Below are 21,085 nucleotides of genomic sequence, written 5' to 3' on the forward strand. Positions count from 1 at the left end.
AGGGAGCAGAGGGTCTGGGAAAAGACAACCACTTGTCACCAGCACTCTGCGGAGTGACTTACTCACCAGGCATCTACTGATCTTAAGCTTCCGTGTTTGGCCTTGTGAGGGATATGACGATATGTCAATAATGTAAGGCCTTCAGCAACTAACAGGGGCTGAGCTCAGTTCATACAGATAACAAGCTGGGAAGTCGTGTGCCACAAGTGATACTTGGGAGCTTATCACGAAGATTCTGAAGCTGTGGGAAAAAAAAACAAATTATTTCCTGAGAAATGAAAATATTTCGTACAGTTAATTTCTAAATTCATAAAAAAATCTGTAATTACTGTGTGGAATATTCAGCACTTCCCAACTATTGAAAATGAGTTTTTGTTATAGGTTATTCCTGTCTTTTGTGTTTTCTACATTTTCATTATCTTATTACATTTAACAATAGAACTGAAATGCATATTTTCAGCCTATCTACTCTTAATTTTTTTTTTTTTTTTTTTTTGAGACTGAGTCTCACTCCGTCACCCAGGCTGGAGTGCAGTGGCACGATCTTGGCTCACTGCAAGCTCCACCTCCTGGGTTCACGCCATTCTCCTGCCTCAGCCTCTCAAGTAGCTGGGACTACAGGCGCCTACCACCACGCCCAGCTAATTTTTTGTATTTTTAGTAGAGATGGGGTTTCACTGTGTTAGCCAGGATGGTCTTGATCTCCTGACCTTGTGATCCACCCGCCTTGGCCTCCCAAAGTGCGGGGATTACAGGCGTGAGCCACCGTGCCCGGCCCTACTCTTAATTTTTTTGCTGCAAACCTTGACTTTTTGGCCTCTTGTTTATGAGACGTTAACTATGGCAAGATAATAACGAATTCCACTGAAGAGTCTTACGAAGAATAATCTATTGATGGAGCTACAGGTTCAGGCCAAGATGGAGCAAGTCTACTACAGCCTATCTCTTGTATTGATTACAGCTGAAACCTCTAGATAAAATACAAACAATAACTACCCGAGGTCTCTCAAAAGTAAACAAAAGCAGGCAGATTATGGAACGAAGTGAAACTTTGGAGAAGTGACCTACACAGGTGTGAGTTTTCCCTTTTTGTTTCTTTTATTTCCCAGCATTGCCTCAAAGGCAGGCCTCAGATGTAGACAGGGAGATCAGTGGTGGCACAGTTGTCAAAATCTACAGTAGAAACCCCATCTTTCTGGCAAGAAGAATCAGGAAAATGGGTCCCTGTAGTTTTGAAGAGTGTGATGGGGTGGGGTGGATGGAGAAATCCTTGTCTTGATTCTCCTTTTTTCTTATAGGTTTGTCCCAGGTTCAAAGCTCTGTGGTGGTAGCAGTGCAGGCAAATAATAGGCAAGGAGTGTTTGGTTTTGGTCAGAACTGGGCAGAGGAGCCCCAGCTAGTCTGACAGTGTAGGGGAATCCAGGAGAGGGGAAACCTAGGGAAGGGATTCATTAATTTTGTGTATGAACTACACAAATGTGAGTTTCCTGAGCTGGACATCTGTGGGACAGACCCAAGGTACCACAGAAGAGGCATTGAAAACTGAACTGCAGCTGGAATCATTGAGGCTGTATAGCATTATGTTCAAAATGGCCAGGATATAATACAGAATTACTTGACACAAAATAATCAGGAAAATATGACCATTTGTCAAAGAAAAAGCAATTAATGTTAACCCTGAGATGACTCAGATATTGAAATTATTAAAGACTTGATAACAGCTATTTTAACTATGCCCTATTAGGTAAACACATTTCCAATGAATAGAGGGATAGAAGTTGTTAGTCAAGAAATAGAAAATAAAAAATAAAAAAAGAACCAAATGTAGTTTTAGAACTGAAAAACATACTTGAAATTAAAAATTTGTTGAATTGGCTCAATAGCAAGATAGAGGTGACCTGAAGATAGATCATTATAAATTATCCAGTGTGCAGGACAAGAAAAAAAAAAACATTGAAAAATATGAATAGTCTCAGGGACTTGGTGGACACTGTAGTAAAGTCTAACACATGTTGGCATCCCAGGAGGAGAGGTCAAAGAGATTGGTGCAGAAAAAAACTTTTAAATAATGACCAAAAGCTTCCCAAATTGAGTGAGAGACAAATCTATAGATTCAAGAGGTCCAGTGAACCCCAAACAGGAGCACTCAGAGAAACACACTCCTAGATACTTAAAACCAACTAAGAAACAAATAATGAAAATATCTTGGAGGCAGCTAGAGTAAAATGACATATTACCTACAGGAGGAGTAATGATTCCAATAATTAGAGGTTTTATGTTAGAAACCATGGAGGCCAGAAGACAGTGGAAGAAAGTCTTTAAGGTGTGGGGGGGGTGGGGGTGGGGAGGAATAACTCTCAATCCTCTACAATGAAAATAGTTTTTAAAAATGGAGGTGAAATAGACATTCTCAGATGAAGGAAAACTAACAGGATTTTTTGCTAGCTGACCTTTTCTAAAAGAAATCTAAAGGAAAAATTTCAGGTTGAATAGAAACAATATCAGAGGGAAAGTTGGAAATTCAGGAATAAAGGAAAAGCTACATAAGTGGTAGATATTTAGATAAAAATCAAAAGCATTTTTATTTTTATTTCTTTAAAATATATATGACTATTGAAAGGAAACATTTGGTGGGCTTTTCAGTGTATGTAGATGTAATACACATTATGATTATAACAAAAAATAATTGGGGAAGGATAAAGAGGCATATACAATAATATATTTAAAGGTAAAATGATATTTGTAAAATCTCCTACTATTTGGAAATCATCATACTTTGAAGTAACTCATGGGTGAAAGAGGAAGTCCCAAAGGAAATAAGGAATATTTAGTATAGAATGTATATTAAAACATAATGTGCTCAAAATTATGGGATGCAGCTAAAGCAATACTTAGAGGAAAATCGATAGCTTTTAATCCTTATATTAGGAAAGAATAAATGTCTTAGATCAATGATCAGGGCTTCCACCTCAGAAAGCTAGCCAAAGAAAAACAAACTACAAAGAACGAATTAATAAAGATAACAAAAATCGATGTAAGTGAAAAGAAATTAGAAAAAAAACTAATGAAACTAAGTTGGTTCTCTGAAAAAAAAAAAAAGTACGAAATCTCTCACCAGTGTTGAAGAAAACAAAAAGACAAATTGCCAATATCAGGAAAAAAGAAGGAATATCACTGCAGACTTACATTTGAAAGCTAACAAATGAATATTATGAACAACTATATGATTATTAATTTGAAAACTTAGGTGGAATGGACAAATTCTTCGAAAGACATTAACTACCTATGGTCCTTCAACAAGAATCTGAATAGAATTATGTATACTAAAGTAATTGAATTTGTAATTGATGCCCTTCAAACAAGGAAACAATGGGTTTATATAAGTTTACTGGCAGATTTAACTAAACATTTAAAAAATAAGTTAATGTCATTTCTCCCATCCAAGTAGGAACCAGGCCCAATCCTGCTTAGCCTCTAAGATAGCACAAGATCGGGCACCTTCAGAGTTGTATGACCATAGACAAATTATGTCATTTCTATACAGTCTGTTTCAGAAAATTAAAGAGGAGTAACTGTTTCACATTCATTTTATGAGGCCAGCACTGTCATGACAAATTTCAGAGAAAGAAAACAATAAGGCCAGGTGCGGTGGCTCATGTCTGTAATCCCTACACTTTGGGAGTCTGAGGCGGGCGGATCACATGAGGACAAGTTTGAGACCAGCCTGATCAATATGGAGAAACCCCATCTCTACTAAAATACAAAAAAATTAGCCAGGCATGGTGGTGCATGCCTGTAATCCCAGCTACTCGGGAGGCTGAAGCAGGAGAATCGCTTGAACTGGGGTGGCGGAGGTTGCAGTGAGCCGAGATCAAGCCATTGCACTCCAGCCTGGGCAACAAGAGTGAAACTCCGTCTCAAAAAAAAAAAAAAAACAAAAAAAACAGAACAAAACAATATGACTCATTAGTATAGACACAATCTTCCTCACATATAAAAATTATAAATACATTATGAAAAAGGGGAGTTTACCCTAGGAATACAAGGATGGCTCAACACTCAAAAATCATTGAATATAATTCACCATATTCACAAATTATATGATAAATTTTATAGATGCAGAGAAAGAATTAGAGAAAATTTACCCCTTCAAGATAAAAATTCTCAGAAAAATAGAAATGTAAGAGAACTTCCTCAATCTGATAAGACTTTATACAAAACCGATAGCTTGCATCATACTTAATGGTAAGAGACTAAATGCTTTCCTACTAAGATCAGAACAAGGCTAATATATCTTCTCTTAGTACACCTCTTCCACTCAGGCCAGTGCAAGCAGTCAAGAAAAAGAGATAAAAGGCATATATTTGGAGGAAAACATAAAGCCATCTCTCTTTGCAGATGACAAAGATATATACATAGAAAAATCACAGGATCAATACTTCCTCTCTCTTCAGCCATCACTGGCCATGGCCATCTAGCGTCTTGTTCTGTCAGATTTTAAAGGTAGATGGAAGAGGTGGTTCGTTAAGGAGTCTAAGGATGATCAGTCTCATTTTATATTCATGGCCTTTAATCTTGAGTGGGTCTTCAATGCTGTGGGGTGGTCCTGTTCATTTCTTGGTATATTCAGTCTCCTAGAAAACTGTATCACAATTGTTCCCCTCTTACCTCTTTGTCCTTGCTTTTTATTTCATTGAAAGGAACATTTTAAAAACTATCTTTCTCATGTTTTATTTACCAAATCTGTCAACCTGCCTGCATCTATATTGGCGGACTCTATCTTTGCTTCTGATAAAAATGGATGCATGGTCCACATTCTTATTCAAGGTCAGTTTCCTCACATTGTGCACTGATCCCATCTCTGCACCCCTACTCAAGGATCTCATTTCTGAAATCTCATTTTTTTCCTGCTTCAATCAGCTTTTTCCTCTACTGGATTGTTCTTTTCAGCATGTGTTGATATTTCCCTATATCTCCCTCTAGCTGCTGCACAATGTCTCTGTTCCCTTTTACAGCAAAACTCTTCAAAAGATATATTTATGGTTACTTTCTCTACCTTTTCTGTTCTTTTCTGAATCTGCTCCATTCAGGCTTTCAATAGTACCACTCCACTGAAGGCAACCTTGTCAAGGTTACAGAAGTCTTCCATGTTGCCAAATGCCAAAATGTTGATTTTTCAGTCCTCATCTTACTTGACATGACAGCAGCATTTGGCACAATTGATCACGTCCTGGAAGCAGTTTTTCCAGTTGACCCCTGGGATAACATCTCTTGGCCCTTCTGTCTCACTAGCTGCTGCTTTTAAGGCTCCTTTGTTAATTCTTCCTTTTCCTGATTGTATTAACTGTGTTTCAGTGCTTTGACATCTGGGGCCTTGCTGACCCTGGAGAGACTGCCTAACCCAGGAATAGTCCGTTCCTAGAGATAGTAGAGAACTTACTTGCTAGCTTTGCTGGGAGCACACCTTTCATAGGTAAGCCAGCCATTCCAGAGCTCATAACATAACCACTTTTTTTATTGGGCTTTCACCTTCTGGGCTACTTTTCACCTGCCCTAATCACCCCAGCTCCAGGTACCAAACAGTTAGGGGCAGTCCCTATGCTTTTGGTCCTGCTGAAGTTAATCAAACAATCTATCCTCAGCCTGTTTACCCTGCCTTACCTGTTCTATTCTGGGGAAACCACAATAAAGGTTATTTCCCACATTTTCCCCCATGTTCTCTGCCTCCTGACTGACACTGGTGCCTCCCTGTGTGGCCCCTCCTTGTGTGTCATCCCCCTTCCTCTTGGGAACTGTGAGTAAAAAACTGTCTTTTTAATGCCAGTCATCTCTTGAGCTGTTTGCCTCAGATTATTCAGACTGGCTGTCCCTAAACAATGAAACCTACATTTTGAAGCAGTGACCTTTAAACACAGTAGAGGTCAGTCTTGGACTTCTCTTATTTTTTCTGCTCTCACTTTGGATGTGCCCTCACTCAGTCATGTACTTAATATCGTCTCACAGTGATGGTTTCCAAAATTCAGGTCCCTGTCTCCTCTTACCACCCTATACAAAATAGCACCTCCACCACCCCCTCACTTCTGCCTCATTTGTTCTCCTTATCCTGCCTGGTTTTTTCTTACTACCTGACATTTATTAGCAACATGAGACATCCCTTGGCCTCCTTAGTTTCTGAAATGGTGATGGATTCACACTCTCTGGCCAGAGAGCTTAAGTTCAAGTCTGCTATTCCGATGTCTGAAGCCCACCCTTTGTATTCCTAACTTAACTTTTCCTAATTAGATCCTCATGACACTTGGAGAGGAGGAAATACCGTGTGGGTAAACAAACTTTTTTTTTTTTTTTTTTTAGTGTTTTTCAAAAAATTTTTGTGATGGAACTTGGCGTAAGATTTGTATTGGCATCGTAAGTGAACAAAATTTCCACTTATTACTTTAAACTGTTTTTGTAAAAAGTGTTATGAAGTCAGCTAGTCCTAGTCTTTGTGATTACTCATTACCTCCTCTCCCAAGGAAACACTAAGTCCTTCAAAATTTCCATTGTTTATAGACAAGGCTTATTCCAGGTGTGGGAACAGATTGCTTATTTTTATCAGAGTACATTTATATTTAAGAGTAGTACAGGAATTTTGCAAAAATTGGACATCTAGGCCTGATTATATTAGCATTTGAAATTGAGCCATCTAATTAAATATTAAACATTAATACTAAAATCCTCAAAATCAAATGTGAAAAATCTAATTTTATTCAGTTTAAATTAATATATAACTATACACTGTGGACTCTTAATGAAACCTTTCCCATTCATAATTCCCGTTTAGTACATTTTTTCTATAAGCATAACTAGTAGCCAGATGCTATGAAAAATTATCTTCTCTTGAGAAGGTGAACAGTGTTTGTATTCATGATATCAAAGATCTCAAGAAAAATCTAATTCTCATTCTTCCACCATCCTACTTCTTTTTTCATAGGAATTTGCCTTGTTAAGCAAAACATACTTGTCTAGAATATAGACATCATGGGTAGGGGAAATGGGGAGATGTTGATCAAAGCATACAAACTTGCATTTATTAAATTGAGCAAGTTATGGAGGTCTAATGTACAGCATGAGTGGTGATGGGTGTTAATAAATTTGATTGTACTAATCACAGTGTATTCACAGATAATCATGTGGCACACCTTGAATAGATATCTTTGTTAATATATTTGATTGTGCTAATCACAGTGTATTCACAGATAATCATGTGGCACACCTTGAATAGATATCTTTGTTAATTACATATTTTTAAGTATAAAAAGATTTTGGCTTTATGCTAAGTGAGATGGGAAGTCATTCAAGGATTTTGAGTAGAGGGACATGAACTAACTTACATTTTAGCAAGACTACGCTGGCTCCTGGGTCCAGGTGAAAGATGTTGTGGCTGGGACCACAGTGGCAGTGATGGAGGCGGTAAGAAGTGGTCAGGTGAGAGGTATGTCTTGAAGAGCCAATAGGATTTCAGGGTGGATACAAGGCAGAGTATGAGAGGAAGAGGTTCAAGGATGACTTCCAATTGGAAGGATGGAGTTGCCGTCAATTAAGGTGAGGAGGACTATAGGAAGGGCAGGGCTTTTTGTTATTTTCCTTTTGGGTAGGAGTGGGCATAATGATAATGCATCCAGTTTGATGGTTAGAGGGATGAGGGTGGAGGACCATAGGTTTTTGTCATCTCTGCATCCTCACAGTGACACCCTTAGATATTGCAGACCTCTTGAACTTACAGAGACATCTGCCTAGAGCACCAAGACTCAGCACTCTCCCCTGGAGAGTTACCAGGTCTGGCTTGGGGTATTGGTAAGCAGAGACCTTGAAAGGTAACCCAGGGAATTCCTAAAGGAGAGCATCTGTTGGCATAAACCCTCAGGGAGGGATCTTCCTTCCAGGGGTCACTCTGTTTCTCTTCTCTTTCTGTCTTATGTCACTTGTCACTGTCATTACCTGCTGATTCCAGTAAGAGTTTCTTTATTTTCTTTCTCTAATCACTGACAAACTAGACCCACAGCTTCTCTCTCTCTGTCATTCACGAGCAGCACAGCCCCCTTTAGTAATAATGGAAAACATGCAAATATTATACTTGCTTTTCCTCTGCTGCATCTGTTTCCTTATTTATTTTGATTGCATAAGTGAGAACTTTGTCTTTCCTGGGTTGCACTGAAAAGTATTTACACACATTAAAACAGAATGTGTTTAAATTTTGTAAAAGATACATTTGCTGGAGAAAAGAGAGTCTGGTATTTTTGGGCGACTTAGTCTAGAGCTGAGGAGGAGGTTTAAGGTAAAAAGTGACCGTAGTGGTGAAAGAAAGGAGAGTGGCCGAGTATTGCCTTCTCTCTTCTTTCCCCCTTTTCAGGCTCTCCCGCTGTTGCCTGTTGCTACCAGTCCTGCCTTCGTGACCTTCCTTTATACCAGGTGAGGGACAGGTGCGTGCTGGTGCAGCGGGGCATGGGGCATGTTAGCAGGGAAGGAAGAGCATTTCCGAATTCTAGAGCTCTCAGTGGGCATTGAGGAAAATCCCTGAAGGTTTGGAGTCTGGAGAAGAGCAGGACCAGATCTGGGTTTCAGAAAGGTGATCCTGGTATCTTTAGGCATCTGGGTACAAGAAGAGAAGCCAGAGACAAGCTTGTTAGAAGGTGGTTAAAATAATTTGTTAAAGCGAAGTTGAGAGCCTAGACTGTTGAAGAGGCTTGGCAGGGAAGGAAGGGAAGTGAGAGGATCTGGTGACTTCCCAAAGGCCGGAGTGAGGAGGGAAGGGATGGCTCTAGGGTGAACAGGACCTGTGATTCCAAGGGGAGAGCTGAGGGCAGGAGGTAAGAGAGGAGTTCAGTGTGAGTTAGGTTGAGTTAGCCTGTAAGGTACCCATGTGGGTGAAAATAAAGTTCCTGGAATTGCCACATAGAGCCACTTTGAAGGCAGATGGAAAAACAAGGCAAGCTCAGGGGAGAGCCAGAAGCTAGAGAGATACTTGGGAGTTCTGGGCTTAAATCTTGGTGATTGAGGTGATAACAGTGGGATATGGGCTGTGGGACAGCTCTTGGGAGATCATCACTCTGTCCCTCTTACACATATTTCCTTAAGAAATGTTTTTGCTAAGGCATGGTTTGTGCTGGAAGATCAATGAAAGACAGTTTTGCTTCCAAACGGGGACTAAATTATTTGTCACTAAAACAGCAGCAGCTCAACCGTTAGTTACCAGTCTCGTATACAAGAGCTTCTCTTGGAATTTTGAGTTCCTTTCAGCAGCTTGTTGAAAACAGATTCATGAGAGAATCTGCTAGTGCAAAATACCTCATGCCCATTAACTAATACTTCGGGTATCTGTTGGGGTCTGAGAAACATGAAAAGGCACGACAAGCCCATGTGTCACTACAGACACAGACAAAGCAACAGAAGCCCTTGTTTGGTTCTCTTGCCTCTAGTGCCTTTGGTTCTTAATTTCCTGTCTGTTCAGTCGCCTCAGCTTAATCATATAAATCTGGTTTGGTGGTTGAGATTATAAAGCGTTTCCAGTCTCTTCTCATTATAACCACAGAAGCCTTGTGAATGGAGAATCTTAATAATAAAGCTTATTCAAAATACTCATCATCCAGGTAACCCTATTTAAAAAAGATCCCAAGTTATAATGCTCAGTTCCCACAGTTTTTATTCGGCAGATTGTTAGCAAGCATCTCAAACACTTTGCTGCATGAGCGCTTAAGTTATTTGACAACATCGGCACTGCTTCATACCTCTATCTTGCAATTTTTGTAAAGGCAGTGGTTTGTAATGCATTGCTGTGATTTGAAGGGTGGGACTTTCTTTCTGGAAAAGGGTTTAATAACATTTACAGAAACAAGAGGGCAATGCCAGAATTGATCCAACTGGCTTTTCCCTTCTTAAAGAGCTGCTTCTCAGCTGTCCCGTGAGCTGGGAGAAGCCCTCCTGCCCCATAAGGCTGGCGTTCCAGCTGACACACTGTAGTTACTGAGATTGAAATCAATCACTGGACTGTGATGCTGATAATGCTGCTCTGCAGGGCAGTTACCTCCAATACCCCCTCCGCCCCCCGCCCACAGCATACATTGAAAGGGATTGCTGTGGAAATAGATCTTGGAGACAATTTTACATATTCAATTGCATTAGTCAATTTTATTCTTTGACCAAACTAGGAAAAAATGTAGTTTGTAAGATTGTTCTTAAGAAGTAGATAATTTTGTCTGTTAGAATATACATTTGGTGAAGCCTTTTTTCATGAATTAAGTTAAAAAGATCATTTTCCCCAAACAAACAAACAAACAAACAAACTGATCTTACATTGTTACACATCTCATTAGTTATTTAACATGTGCATAATATTCTTAGCTTCTTAGTTGGGCGGTAATCTCTTGAGAAAGCAAATACAGAGCTATACAAAACTTCTGCGTTTTTGTATTCCTCATAATTCCCATAGTGGTATTAGGCCTATAATAATACCATTTTATAGTAAGTTTGTTTTGACTAAAACTCAATTTTCGTGGAAAGTTCACATTTCATATTTTCAAAATCTAGATTTCATTTAGATTTAGAGGAAATTTCAGCACTTAACCACCTTTTATTTGCATCTACCTTCTGTGTAAGCCCATGTATTTTACAACCGGCATGTCAGGGTTATTCTGCTATATCATGGGGTGAGTAATACCCCATCCTCAGGATTCAACTGGTGCATTGTAAACAGGTTCTTGCTAATTGATTTTGTGAGAACATTTGGCCTGCAAGAGGATTATGTTCCTATGGCGTTATTGTCACAATCTTTGTTATTTTCATGAGTACTTTTGCTAATATAATAACAATGACATTATTTGCCCTTTATTCCTCCTAACTTGGTAGATAAATTTGAGCAACTAAAACTGAAAAGTAATTTGTTCTTTTTTTTTTTTTTCAAAGGTCTCATCAGAAAATTGAAGACTCCGAAGAAAGCAGTGATGAAATTCTCGTGCGTCTAACATCTGCGGTAAGACCATGCAATTTTCCTGCCTAGGGGTGCAGAAATAATGAAGCTGGGGTCCTAGAAGGGAAGTTGTTTGGGTGATGGTATAGAGATTTTCCCTGTGGCTGCTCATCATTGTGGGAGGTAATGAGGCAAGGCAGAGGGAGACGGTGGCTTTGACTTTCTATATGTGGCTGGAGCCTCCCTTCACGAGATCATAGATATTTCTGGTGGAAAGTTCCTGCAACCTTTGTGGAGGTGGAGGTGTAGTATCTGATTTTTTAAATACAGTATGAGTTAACCTAGGAAAGTTGTGACCTGCTGCACAAAGGAGAAAAGACTCTTTCATTAGGGAAAAAAAAGAACTACTTCAGCCAAAAAAGGCCAGTTTGCTAGTTTTTAATGTACCATATTGCAACATTTTCATTGTGGTTTTTAAAGCTATTGATTAGACTTTGTTATAGCCTTGTTGGTTGAAGGAAAGTTCATGGCTTTCTTCATAGGAAAAGCTGACTGTGGTCACTAATCCTTGAGTTTCAGTTTTTGACAGGCTCTAGCAATCCTATGTCACCAAACCTGTACCTATTGACTTGGCTATTTGGAAACTTTTCTAGCCTTCCCCAAAAATTATTTAGTTCTGCTTTAACTCCATTATTAAAATGGTAATTGCTGAAAATCATGGTTGATTGGGTTATGTGTAAGGATGAAACTGGTCTGTGCAGAGTTTTATACACTAGGTCTTGTCAACTGGGCACAGCTTGAAGATTGAAAGTGTCTTTCCTACTCTTCTGGAATGCAGCTTAGAAAAGTAATTTTTTATTAAATATGTGTGTTCATTTGTTCTCACACTGCTTTAAAGAACTACCTGAGACTGGGTAATTTATCAAGGAAAGAGGTTTAATTGACTTACAGTTCCACATGGCTGGGGAGGCCTCAGGAAACTTACAATCATGGTGGAAGGGGAACCAGGTATGTCTTGTATGGCAGCAGGAGAGAGAGTGAGAGTGTCTAGGAGGAAGTGTCACACACTTATAAAACCATCAGATCTTGTGAGAACTCACTCACTATCATGAGAACAGCATGGGAAACTGCCCCCATAATACAATCACTTCCCCCAAGGTCTCTCCCTAAACACCTGGGGATTACAATCCAAGATGAGATTTGGGTGGGACTCAAAGCCTAACGATATCAATATGATAATCAATGGTGTAAAAAACATGAAATGAAATCTTGACAGCATATTATGAAAACATATTTAGAACTTTTTGGTTTAAAATATTGACCAAAAAGGAGTGCCTGTGGTGTGCAGAATTATAATTAGCCATCTGTTTAAAAAGCATTCACTATGGGCCAGAAACTGTGTTAAACGTTGTGTGTTTGTGTGTACACACACATACATACACATTCTGCTAAGCTGTACCGTACAACAGCGCTATGAAATAGGTGGTATTATGTCTATTTTATAGATATGAAAGCTTACAGAGTATGAGTAGCTTGCCTAAAGTCACCCAGCAAGAAAGAACAAAACAAGAGTCAGAACTCAGAATTTTTATCTCCAATATTCTCCTAACTACTATGCCTCATTTAAAAATATATAATAAATAATGTAATATAGTTATTGGGATAGTTTCAGAAGTGATAAAGACACGTATGATTTGGTTCCTATAGCCACACCAAGAAGATAAGACAGATATATTCAGAAAGCTAATATATAAAGGAGTTGGAAATTGTGCACAAAGAAAGGTGGTGAATAAAGAAAGGTGGTGAATAAGTAAAATCATAAATTCAAGGACCATAACAGAAAGCTTCACTGCAGACACTGGACTTGAACCACCATTGAAAACAGTCAGGATTTGGAGATGATAATTAGGAGGATGTGTATTCTAGCTGTGGAATTTATTGTGGGCAAGCATAGGAATGAGAAAGTACAATGGAAAAATCTAAGTAGACCCACCAAGTTAGAGAAGAAGGTCTTAGTTAAGAAAAATGAAAGATTTTTTTTGAACAACAGATTAATGCCATGAAATAGATGTTCAAGAGTGAAGATAAGTTGAAGATAGGGAGATTGGTTAGAGGCTGATGAAAACCTAGTTTATGGTGGTTTTTGTGGGAACCAAAAGAAAGATGACTTCAAAAAGGAACACAAAGAAATTGATTTTTTTAAGATCGAGACATCCTGGCTAACACGGTGAAACCCCGTCTCTACTAAAAATACAAAAAATTAACCAGGCGTGGTGGCAGGCACCTGTAGTCCCAGCTACTCGGGAGGCTGAGGCAGCAGAATGGTGTGAATCCAGGAGGCGGAGCTTGCAGTGAGCTGAGATAGCGCCACTGCAGTCTGGCCTGGGTGAAAGAGCGAGACTCCATCTCAAAAAAAAAAAAAAAAATTGATTAAAAAAAAATCATTATGAGTGGGTAAAGGTGGAGGAGTGAGATAACTGAAGTTCTGAACTTGCATGACTGGGGGCATGATGATATTCTTAGGAAGTTGAGTAAATTATGCAGTAAGGTAGGTGATTTTGGGGGATATGTTGCATTTGAGGAGATAAGAACATAGAAATATGCAGGAAACACCTGGAGACAAGAGTCTGAAGCTCAGAGAGCTTCTGGAAGCCAGTCACAGAGAAGTTGCAGATTGAAGACCTGAGTAGAAGATAGAGTCTGGGGAACAGCCATAGGCAGAGGGCAGTAGGGAGATGAGAGGACAGTGAGAGGAAATGGAAATAACTGAATGGTTTATACCATGAAGGTCACATTCAAAAGACCCTCTGAAAAGGAATGGGTGGACAGCAAAGTGTTCACTGTGGATTTAGTTGACATAATCTTGCTGGAAAAATCCCCAGGCTAAAAGACTGAAGAAAATGAGGTAAGATGCTGGAGTGGTATTTAGAAATGAAAATAAACAGCAGAGAGGAAAATTTCATCTCTTCAATTGATGGGCAATCGGCCTGCAATATTGAAAATATCCTGTACTAAGATTAAGGGCCTTGATTCTTATTTCTTCCAACAATGTGACCTTGGCCAAGATGAGTGGTTGGACTAGATAGTTGCTAAGTTCCTTCAAGTTCTAAAATTCCATTGTTCATTCTAGAAGCATTTGTTAATGGACAGTGGGACTCAGTCTACCTCTTCATAACATAGTTGTTCCTGTTGACAATGGCATGTAAACTTTGTTACCTAGGTGATAGTGTGTGCAGAAAGATATTTACATACATCACTGAAGGAACAGTTCTCATCTACTGTGACCCCTAATCATGATAAAGGAAAGCAGAAGTGATGTCTGTAATGTAGAGTTGCCACTGTACTCTTTGAGAGTCTGTGTTTTGGGGGTATTGGAATGGGACAGTGGTTTCCAGCAGTACAGTCAACTGTGCCCTCTTGTATATTCACCATTTTTATTCAAATGTGGGATTTTTGCTTGTGACTATCTTAGAAAATTTCTCATTTCTTTAACCCCAGTAGTTTATTTCCTGGTTCCCTCTTAGGTTCATCAGGAGGAAAAATCCTGTCATCTAAAAATATATTATCTGAAATTTTACTCTGGAAGAGGATACACATGAATTTTCATATTGAAGGAACATGAGAAGATGGTGCATGTGTAGAAATAAGAATGTCTTTATAATTCAGTCAAATGTATGGCTGTTAAATGTACATAAACATGAGCAATTAAAATGTTCCAGCCATGTTTCTAGTGGTCTTCAGGAAAGAGCCATCTTTCCAAGTGTCAGACATACAGAAACCTAAACAGTGAAACTCTGTAAGAAGTTTTCAGTTTAAGGAAAAAGGACATGGCTATAATGGACCCTTTCCATTACATAAAGTCTACAAAAACACTGTAGGAATTATCTGGAAGCAGTGTGATTTTCCGCATTCTAACTTACCACCTTAGCCTCCTTTCTAATATCTTCTGGTGCTACACATTTTGTTAACTTGAAAACCTCTTTTCATCGACTGCAAGTCTATGTTGCTGTGATAAAGCTGGCAGGCCAAGAAGGGCCTTTGAATGACACAGCTCATCAGTTTCCACCCTTGAAGTTCTGAGCATTGTTTTATTTTTAAACATGAATTCTTCCAGTGTTTGTGACAAATAGAGTACTCAGAATTGATCAGACAAATTTAAAATATTCATATTACAACCCAGGGGTCTGCTTGCTCAAACCTAAAGTAAATATGGGAAAATTTTTATGGTGAATTCTGTATTACTTTCAAAGCCGCAGTTCTTAAGGATGTAAATTTAGGAAATCAGCTAAACTTTGAAGCATTTAAAAGATCTGAGAAGTACTTGGGAAGCGTCCAAAGACAGGAAATAGAAACATGAACATTCTTAAATAGGAGATAAAAATGTATTCTAGACTTCCATCTCATATTTACTTAAAATCAACAACCAGAACAAAACCTATTAGGTTGTTTCTGTTTTTTAAGGCTAAGTTTTTATGTTGGAAATTGTAGAAATAGAAAATACAAACATCTCATCTGGGTTTGAATGAAATTTGTGATTTTTGTTCATAGTCTAATTGTCAAACACCTGAGGTGATGTGAGTTAGGCTAAGTTGTGCATTGTTTATATTAGATGCCTATTTGGTAAAATGGGTATGTGGGAGGTCCTTATAAAGGGACAGGGAGCATGTGATGTGTCCTCTATGCTGCTAGATTCAATGAAGTCAGCCATCACATGGATGGGGAAAGAGAAGAGGGTCTGAGTGTCTGGAATAAAACATTAACCTGGTGGTGGTGGTGGGGAATTTATGGCTGTCTCTTAAGAGATAAATTAAATTTACAAATTGGGCGTTCAGAATTTAGGAGGAGAGATCCATGGGGTTGAGAAAAACACTTGATACTCTTGGATCATGTAACTGGGCACTCTTACACCCTTGTGTTCCATGTCAGCTCACCCAGTTTATAACTTTTATCCATTTAGATGTTTCTATTTGTATGGTTCTTCTCTATCTTCTCGCTCATTTTCTTTGGTTCTTCCAACTTTCTTGTGGGATCTCTGCCTTGGATGCATTTAGTGGTGTTTTTTAAATTCCTTTTCATAAGGGCTTCAGGTATAAGTCATCCCTCCTCTGAGAAATACCACTGGACTAAAATCTTACTTGCCAGTCAAGTCCTGTCTCTTCTTTCACCTGAAACTTCAGTCATTTTCTTCGAAGGGTGTATCTTTCACAGTACTCTATCTATAGCCTTTCTTCGTCCAGAGAGATTATAAAATGACAAGGATTCCTTTAGTTTGTCCTTCTTGGTGACTCTACAATTTGGATTTGATATATTGGAGAAATTCCTCTTTGAACAAGAATTGTTATTTTGGACAGGAATTTGTTATTCAGTAGCTGAATAACATTGACAATTTCTTTGATTGGAAACTTTTAAATTGATACTGGTTCAGTAATAGCATGAGGTTTGGGTTTTGATGAATCTTTAAAAAGAGAAGTTTAGAGACTTAAGAGATTGTGTGCCAAGTTAGCAAGGTCTGGGAGTAATCTTAGTTGAATGAAAGTTGGGGGGATTTGTCATGTTGAATACAGATGGTCCTGACCATGATGGTCCGATGTAACGATTTTTCAACTTTGTGATGCTATAAAAATGAGACGCATTTGGTAGAAACTGTACTTCAAATTTTGAATTTTGATTTTTTCCAAGGCTAGCGATATATGATAGGATACCCTCTTGAGATGCTGGGCAGCAGCCGTGAGCCATGGCTCCGGGTCAGCCTCATGGTCACCAGGATAAACGACTGGTACTCCACAGTGCTCTGTGTTGCCAAATGAGTTAGCCCAGCTATATGCTGATGTGAGCATTCTGAGCACATTTAAGGCAGGCTAGGCTAAACTAAGATGTTTGGTAGCTTAGGTGTATTAAACAAATTTTTGACTTACAATCGTTTTAATTTATGATGGGTTTATTGGGATGTAACCCCATCATAAGTCAAGGATCATCTGTATGTGATAAGCACAATTGAGTGATGAATTTCTATCACATTTAGAAATATGTTTTTCTAAAAATGCAAAAAAATGGGTTTCTACTCACCCTTTTTCCTGGCTATCTGCCTTTTTCTTCCTGGAGAATGCAGAAATGGAGTGTAGGTAATCCCTTCCCTTAGACTATCGCAGCCTGATCAGACATGGCTGTTCAAAGAATAAAAGTTACACCCCCAGTGAACGACAAGCCTTCTTTTTGGCTGCCACAGGATCATGAACATCTTGTTACCTTATATTTCTTATTTGTAGGGAACATAAAATTCCTACTTGGAATCCTTAGGCTGGCTCCAGTCCTTCCAGTGGCTTAAGAGCTACTATATGATTTGGGGAAGGGCCAGGCAGATTGCGTTTTGAGGGAAAGTGTCAAGTGAGACCAGAGAAGACGGATCTAGTTCCAAGGAGCATTAAGGAAATACCAGTGGAATTGTAGCATATTCTGGTAGCAACTTTTTTCTGTGGTTTATGCGGAGCCATAGGACTTGATACTACCTTCTCTCCTTGTGTTTCAATCTGTCCTCATCCAATGGGCCTTGGGCTATGGACTGTCAGTCTCTAGGACCAAGTGGAATGCTGGTTAAAGCTCCTTCTGTTTCCTTCAGTAGGATCTCAGAGTAACACGTCACAAACCTATACCTGTCAATACCTGAATAGATTGCTGAACAGTGTATTTCTATTGCTTGTCAATAAAAAATTCTTATATGTTCTGTCTATTACATATCTTCGTCCTGGTAATAGATCCCCAAATACCATAATATACAGGTTTGCACATGCACACACACACACACACACACACATACAACTTTTTAAAATTAATTATTCAGCCATCATCTCTAATTCCAAAGAAACTATCAAAATCTACCCAGATTGTGTGGTAACTTAATTTTTAACTCTAGCCCTGAGAGTTTGGTTTTGGTAAGCAGCATGATACATACTGGATTGCCTATTGAAATGAAGCAATGCAGGGCAGGGGGAAATTTATCTTCATGTGTTCAGAAAGGTGTAAGTGTACCCAACTCATTTAAGGGTAAAATGTCTCAATGAATCTCTTAGGAATAGGGAAAGAGGATTGAGAGGATTGTGCGTGTTTGCATACATGTATGTTATGATATTTGAATATCTGTTTCTGAGATGAAAATCACTTTGATATGCAATACTCATGGAAAATATAGGCTTTTTATTGACAAGAAATAGAAATATACCATTCGACTCTCAATTTGGATATTGAGAGTCATGGGTTTGTGAAGTGTTAATGTGAAATCTTCTCTGAAAGAAGCCAATGGAGCTTTAAAAGGATGATCCATGAATGTTTCATATTTGGCTTCTTCTTTGTGCATTTCTTTAAAATAGAACTTCTTATAGATGCTTTATATGAAATGTAAGTTTTGCATACTTCAGTCAGTGTTATAGCTTTGTATGGTATGCCCATATATAGAGGAGAACCAGGAGGCATATAAAACAGTGAAAATTACTTGAATTTTTTGGTGGTGATGGAATAAGACAAATTTTAAATTAGTTTCTGTTATTTTATATTGTTGTAAAAATTATAATATAATGACATTTTATGTGGATACTGGGTGGAAATAGTGTGAATTCATTTCCTATGTTTGTAAATGTCAAATGAGAAGTCTGACAGTGAGATAACCGTACTGTGGATTATGCTTTGCAGTTTCCTTTTTATTTAGTTGACATTTGTATTATTTAACTTGAATATAAAGACTTTATCATTTTTTTAAATGCAGATTAGAAAAGTGCCTATAATGAAATGACCCAGAAATAAATTATTATTACTTGCTAGGTTATTTTTCGTGTGTGTGTGTGTGTATTTGTTTTTACAGAATAATTTTTTTTTGCAGAAAAACTCTAAATATTTTATTTTGTGTTCTATACTTTTTATTTAATATGTTCTGGGAGCTAAAAGCACTGGCCACAACATATTTAGTGATTCTATAGTATCCCATTACACAGATTTAAAATCATTTTCTTCTATTTTGAACATTGTGATTTTATTTTCACTCTTTTGCTGTTATGAACAGCTCAGAGATGAACTTCTTTGTGGGGAAAACTTTGAAGAGACTTGTTTGCAGTTGTTAACGCATTATCCTGCATTAATGCATTAGACCAAGTGAGAAATGGGTAAGAGGCTAAGAATGGCTAATATTTGTCGAGTTCTTACCTTGCATAGGCATTTTGATACTGTTTGTCATACGCTGTCACATTTCAGTCTCACATGACAGGGTGTATTACCATTGCATTGGAAAGATGAAGCATTTGAGACAGACATTATTAATTATTTAATTAAGAGTCTATATTAAAAATAATATCTATGTGGGTTGAAAGCACAGTTTTCCACATTATCATCACTTAAAACATTTTATATTTACTGAATAAATTTTAACAAGTTGGGCAGGGAATGTGATTGTGGAATTCTCTCCTAATTTGAAGGATTTTATGAAATGATGCCCACGGAATTATATTAAATAGCATTTTAATTTTTAACCTATTAGAAATTATAAAATAGTGGTAAACATGGCTAAATGATTTAGCAGTTTAGAAGTTTATTCAGACTGGTTATCAGGTTTTGTGATTCCATTGTGTGAATTCAGAGGAAAAAAAATACAGCTTGGTCCACGTCTGCAAGGAGCTTACCATATAGAGGTGAATAGCTATAAAGGTTCTCTGTGGTGAATACAAAGTACTGTGAAGGTCAAAGTAAAAAGTCATTGTGCTCAGTTAGGGTTTTAAAATAGGTCCCCTGGAGAGGGGGGAATGGCTTGAATGATATGTTGAATATAAAGGATAGTATGAATGAATAGAAAATATTAATAGCAATCTGATTAGAAAGAATAGCATGAATGAAAAAGCCGAGATGGGATATGTTTGAGGAATGGCCATCATTTCTGTTCAGCAGAAGTCTATGATGCATAGAAGGCAGTAATAAAGAATCCGTGTATCCAGTGGGCAGAGTGAAGTGTCTACTAAGGTCTAGAATTGCAGAGGGAGAGGCTAAGATTTTATGTGGTAGGCAGAAATAGCCAGTGAGGCTCTTGAGAGGATTGGAATGTGCTATAAGAAGCTTTATGTAGTAACATCTTTGTCGGATGCGTTAGAATATCGAAAGAGAATGAGGTTCGTAAGTTAACCCAGGAAACCCTGTTGGCTATCTTGGTTTCATTGAACTCATCTCAGTTCAGCTGAACAGATATCCACATTGTATCTCCTCACCACAGGTTCTGCAGTGTACCTCAGTAATTAAAATGAGGAATTATTACAGTTAATTGGAATTCTTCAGTTTGAGAACATCGTGGTTGGTTTATTTGGAACAAGGCTAGAAGGGAAGACAGCTTTAGATATTATCTTCTTCACCAGGTGCAGTGTGGATCACACTTGTAATCCCAGCACTTTGGGTGGCTGAGGCAGGCAGATTACTTGAGCCCAGGAATTTGAGAGCAGCCTGGGCAACAAAGTGAGAACCTGTCTCTACAAAAAATACAGAAATTAGTCCGATGAGGTGGCGTGCACCTGTGGTCCCAGCTACTCAGGAGGCTGAGGTGGGAGGATGGCTTGAGCTCGGAAAGCAGAGGTAGCAGTAAGCTGAGCTCGTACCACTGCTCTCTAACCTGAGTGACAGAGCCAGACCATGCCTCAAAAGAAAAAGAAAGAAATCATCTTCTCTAATTCCCTTGTATTACGGATAAGAATAGGAAGACCCAAGGCAATTAAAAGAATTGCTCAGAGACCCCAGAACCCTATTTGTGTTTAGAGAGCAAGAGAGAAGAAGGGGTCTGTCAGGTAAAAATGTAGACTATAATTTTATTCATGTTTTTCACATTTGCTCTCTCTCCCAATCCTAAGCCAAAAGAGGAAGTTATGGAACCACTCTTAAAGTCAGAAGTTTATGTTCAGGCAATATTCTTTTCTTCTTCTTCACTAAATTTTGAATTTCACGCTGCCTAAGATTACCCCAGCATTGGACATGAGCAGGCACTGCTTCCTCACCTAGATTGTTTAAATGAAATTTAGTTAGGCTGACATTCTAGATGTCAGAGATTAAACCCATACTGCAGCATCAGCTCAGGATGTAAGAGAAACATTCCCAGACACAAAACAAGGAAAAGGGGATAAAGTT

General features: G+C 38.4%; 1 protein-coding gene across 1 annotated transcript in view; it reads left to right on the forward strand.

Annotated features, from left to right (window-relative positions):
* RAPGEF5 (Rap guanine nucleotide exchange factor 5) overlaps positions 1-21,085 on the forward strand; it is a 239,947-nt gene that overhangs the window by 55,020 nt on the left and 163,842 nt on the right. The window contains exon 6 of the mRNA XM_024250329.2: positions 10,939-11,005. Within this exon, the coding sequence (XP_024106097.2) occupies positions 10,939-11,005 (67 nt within the window). The remainder of the gene's footprint in view (positions 1-10,938; positions 11,006-21,085) is intronic.

The sequence above is a fragment of the Pongo abelii genome, chromosome 6 (assembly GCF_028885655.2).
Source record: "Pongo abelii isolate AG06213 chromosome 6, NHGRI_mPonAbe1-v2.0_pri, whole genome shotgun sequence".
NCBI lineage: Eukaryota > Metazoa > Chordata > Mammalia > Primates > Hominidae > Pongo > Pongo abelii.